Consider the following 5,000-nt stretch of genomic DNA (forward strand, 5'->3'; position numbering starts at 1 on the left):
CATCATCACTCAATGAGTCACTCACCTTAGACTGCCACTCTCCATCATCACTCAATGAGTCACTCACTCGCCTTAGACTGCCACTCTCCATCATCACTCAATGAGTCACTCACCTTAGACTGCCACTCTCCATCATCACTCAATGAGTCACTCACCTTAGACTGCCACTCTCCATCGTCACTCACCTTAGACTGCCACTCTCCATCGCCACTCTCCATCATCACTCAATGAGTCACTCACCTTAGACTGCCACTCTCCATCATCACTCAATGAGTCACTCACCTTAGACTGCCACTCTCCATCGTCACTCAATGAGTCACTCACCTTAGACTGCCACTCTCCATCATCACTCAATGAGACACTGACCTTAGACTGCCACTCTCCATCGTCACTCAATGAGTCACTCACCTTAGACTGCCACTCTCCATCGTCACTCAATGAGTCACTCACCTTAGACTGCCACTCTCCCTCATCACTCAATGAGTCACTCACCTTAGACTGCCACTCTCCCTCATCACTCAATGAGTCACTCACCTTAGACTGCCACTCTCCATCATCACTCAATGAGTCACTCACCTTAGATTGCCACACCAGTCTGTATGGGTGGGAGAAATTTAGATATTCCATCACCCTCTGTACTGTAGCAGCCACCTCACTTGGATAGGTGTCACCCCTCTCCACCACCTGGGGTATAGAAGGAAACATCTTTAATAACGATAATAATAACAACCCTTTCAGTAAAAAACACAAGGCCTCAAATTTGGGGGAAGAGATTAAGTCGACTACATCAACCCCAGTGCGTAACTGGTACTTATTTAATCGACCCCGAAACGATGAAAGGTAAAGTCAACCTCAGTGGAATTTGAACTGAGAACATAAAGACAGACAAAATACTGCTAAGCATTTTGCCCAGGTGTGCTAACCATTCTGCCAGAATAATAATAATAATAATAATAAATAATAATAATAATATAATAATAATAATAATAATAATAACAACAATAATAATAATAATAACAATAATAATAATAATAATAATAATAATAATAATAATAATAAATGCCCTGATGCAGTACCAGGCAGTGGCTCTCATGGCTTCTTATCTTAACTGATTGGAAGTGTTATCATGTACATTGTTTTGTCTTGGTATAAAAGATGGACTACAGCAAATATTCTGCTCAATACCACAGATTTGCTTGTCAGTTGTTTGACCTTAACCAGTTGAGCATGTCCCTTGGTGGCTGACGATATGTGCATCTCTGATCACGAGCAGAAGTAGTGGGGGAGCATCATAGCCACGTGTTGAGAGGGATTCTTTGGGGTTTGAATAATTCACCTCTGGAAACATTGGTGGTTCGTTCAACATCCTTAAGCAACCCTTATTCAGTGACCTTTTGAGCGGGATGGGCTACTCAACCTGAAGAAAATTCTAACTGGGCCCCACCTGCAAGGTCATGTGCTGTTTATCTTGATATGATATCACCATGTCGCGCACATATGGTAGTGATGCATGTGCCTGGTGTACCCTTATTAGACGGGTAGTCATGATGGGTATATTGGGCTTCGTATATATATATATATACATATATATACATATATATATACATATATATATATATACACATATATATATATATACACATATATATATATATACACATATATATACATATATATATATATACACATATATATACATATATATATATATACACATATATATACATATATATATATATACACATATATATATATATACACAATATATATATATACACATATATATATATATACACATATATATACATATATATATACATACACATATATATATATACACATATATATACATATATATATATATACACATATATATACATATATATATATATACACATATATATACATATATATATATATACACATACACATATATATATATATACACATATATATATATACACATATATATATATACACATATATATATATACACATATATATATATACACATATATATATATACACATATATATATATACACATATATACATATACATATATACATACACATATATATACATACACATATATATACATACATATATATATACATATACATACACACATATATACATATACACATATACATATATACATATACACATATACACATATACATATATACATACATATATACACATATACACATATACATATATACATACATATATATACATACATATATACATACATATATACATACATACATTATACATACATACATACATACATACATACATACATATATGCATACATATATACATATATATATATATATATATATATATATATATATATATATATACCGGAGTAAACACATAATGTGAAACAAGGTGGAAAAAAGAGTACTCAAATACCAGTGGTAGAGTAATATGCTTTATTTAAAGCAGCAGAAAAAAGCTCATCTCATCTGTATATCTCTCTGTACTCTTTTACTTGTTTCAGTACTCAGAGTAACAGGTTTTGTTGTATTTTCTGCTGCTTTAAATAAAGTGTATATATATATATATAAACAATTGCAGCGTGGAAGGTGTTTGTAAGCCATTTAAGAAACACACAAAAGCCGTTCGATTCACTTCAACAGTTAAGTTTAATTTATCAAAATATTTTCGTCGCTAAAATCCGCAACCTGTTCACTGACAAAAATCTGCAGCACGGATTTTTGTCAGTGAACAGGTTGCGGATTTTAACGACGAAAATATTTTGACAAATTAAACTTGAATGTTGAAGTGAATCGAACGGCTTTTGTGTGTTTCTTAAATGGCTTACAAACACCTTCCACGCTGCAATTGTTTTCGTTCCAGCACACGATCTCAGATCAAATCACTTGCTATGCGAGTACATCTCCGTAATATATATATATATATATATATATATATATATACACACATTCAGACACACACACACTCACAACTATGCACACATTCACACACATATATACACATACATTCACAGTCATTCTCATACACACACACACACTTTAATATAAAAAAAGTGGCAAAGTTTACCTTGAGTGGTAAGGAATGTGCTGAGAAAAGAATAACAACATCACTTTGAACATCAGGAGAGAATTGTTGTAAGGCATCTTTGATGTTGTCTGCCACAGCCTGTAGGGTAGTGGGGAGAGGAAGGAGGGGAGAGATGGGTGTGGTGATAGATTGGGGGGGAGAGGGGTCAAGAGAAGAAGAAGATAAAAGATTAGTTAATAACCAAATGCGAAAATTAAGATATGTATGTGTAGGCACAGGTGTGGGCTGTGTGGTAAGTAGCTTGCTTCCCAACCACATGGTTCCAGGTGCAGTCCCACTGCGTGGCACCCTGGGTAGGTGTCTTCTACTAGAGCGTCTCAGACCAACCAAAGCCTTGTGAGTGGATTTGGTAGACGAAAACTGAAAGAAGCCCGTTGTGTATGTATGCGTGTATATATGTATATATACATACATCCATATCTGTATGTGTGACTTTGTGTCTGTCCCGCCATCATCACTAGACAACCGGTGCTGGTGTGTTTACGTCCCTGTAACATTAGTGGCTCAGCAAAAGGGACTGACAGAATAAGTACTAGTCAATAAAAATACGTCCTGGGGTAAATTTGTTCAGCTAAGAACCGTCTAGGCATTGCTCCAGCATGGCCGCAGTCATATGACTCAAATAAATAAAAGAGTAAAAGCACACAGATAGGCGCAGGAGTGGCTGTGTGGTAAGTAGCTTGCTAACCAACCACATGGTTCCGGGTTCAGTCCCACTGCGTGGCATCTTGGGCAAGTGTCCTCTGCTATATCCCCGGGCCGACCAAAGCCTTGTGAGTGGATTTGGCAGACGGAAACTGAAAGAAGCCTGTCGTATATATGTATATATATATGTGTGTGTGCTTGTGTGTGTGTGTTTGTCCCCCTAGCATTGATTGACAACCGATGCTGGTGTGTTTACGTCCCCGTCACTTAGCGGTTCGGCAAAAGAGACCGATAGAATAAGTACTGGGCTTACAAAGAATAAGTCCCGAGGTCGATTTGCTCGATTATAAAGGCGGTGCTCCAGCATGGCCGCAGTCAAATGACTGAAACAAGTAAAAGAGTAAAGAGAGATATACAGGTGAGATGAGCTTTTTGCAGTTTCTATCCATGGAACCCACTCCTAAGGTTGGCCAGAGGCTATTCTAGAAGGTTTTTCACTTGACCCCTTTGGCCCGGCTGGGACAGATTTGGACCAGTCAAAAATTTTACAACCCAAATCCTCAAAATTCCCATTCTTTGTGATGCAGTATAGTACTGCTCCGGTTTTTGTGGTAAGCATGTAGGGCCAGACGTATGATCGGAGTGCATGACACCATATTCCTTTCTACTGAAAGCACAAGGCCTCAATACGGGGGAAGGGAGTAAGTAGATTACATTGACCCCAGTGTGTGACTGGTACTAATTTGATTCTTTTCTACTCTAGGCACAAGGCCCGAAATTTTGGGGGATGGGGGGGCCAGCCGACTGGATCAACCCCAGTACACAACTGGTACTTAATTTATTGACCCCGAAAGGATGAAATGCAAAGTTGACACTGGTGGAATTTGAACTCAGAACATAACGGCGGACGAAATATCGCTAAGCATTTCGCCCAGCATGCTAACAACTCTGCCAGTTCACCACCTACAATAATAATAATCCTTTCAACCATAGGCACAAGATCTGAAATTGGCGGGGGTAGGGATGGGTAATTGATTATATTGACCTCAGTGCGTACTGGTACTTGATTTTTATCAACCCCAAAAGGATGGAAGGAAAAGTCGACCTTGGCGGAACTTGAACTCGGAACATAACAGCAGACAAAATACCACTAAGCATTTTGACCGGTGTGCTAATGGTGCGGCCAGCTTCCCACCTTGATGATAATCTTTCCTGCTGGAAGATCAAGACCTCGAAGTTGAGAGAAGGGATTAAGTCGACTGC

At 38.0% G+C, this 5,000-nt stretch overlaps 1 protein-coding gene across 1 annotated transcript in view; it reads right to left on the minus strand.

Annotated features, from left to right (window-relative positions):
- LOC115230020 (ferrochelatase, mitochondrial) overlaps positions 1-5,000 on the minus strand; it is a 37,881-nt gene that overhangs the window by 8,631 nt on the left and 24,250 nt on the right. The window contains exons 7-8 of the mRNA XM_029800260.2: positions 3,072-3,170; positions 577-684 (exon numbers count right to left, since the gene is read on the minus strand). Of these exons, the coding sequence (XP_029656120.1) occupies positions 577-684; positions 3,072-3,170 (207 nt within the window). The remainder of the gene's footprint in view (positions 1-576; positions 685-3,071; positions 3,171-5,000) is intronic.

Source organism: Octopus sinensis, unplaced genomic scaffold (assembly GCF_006345805.1).
Source record: "Octopus sinensis unplaced genomic scaffold, ASM634580v1 Contig14123, whole genome shotgun sequence".
Taxonomy (NCBI): Eukaryota; Metazoa; Mollusca; class Cephalopoda; order Octopoda; family Octopodidae; genus Octopus; species Octopus sinensis.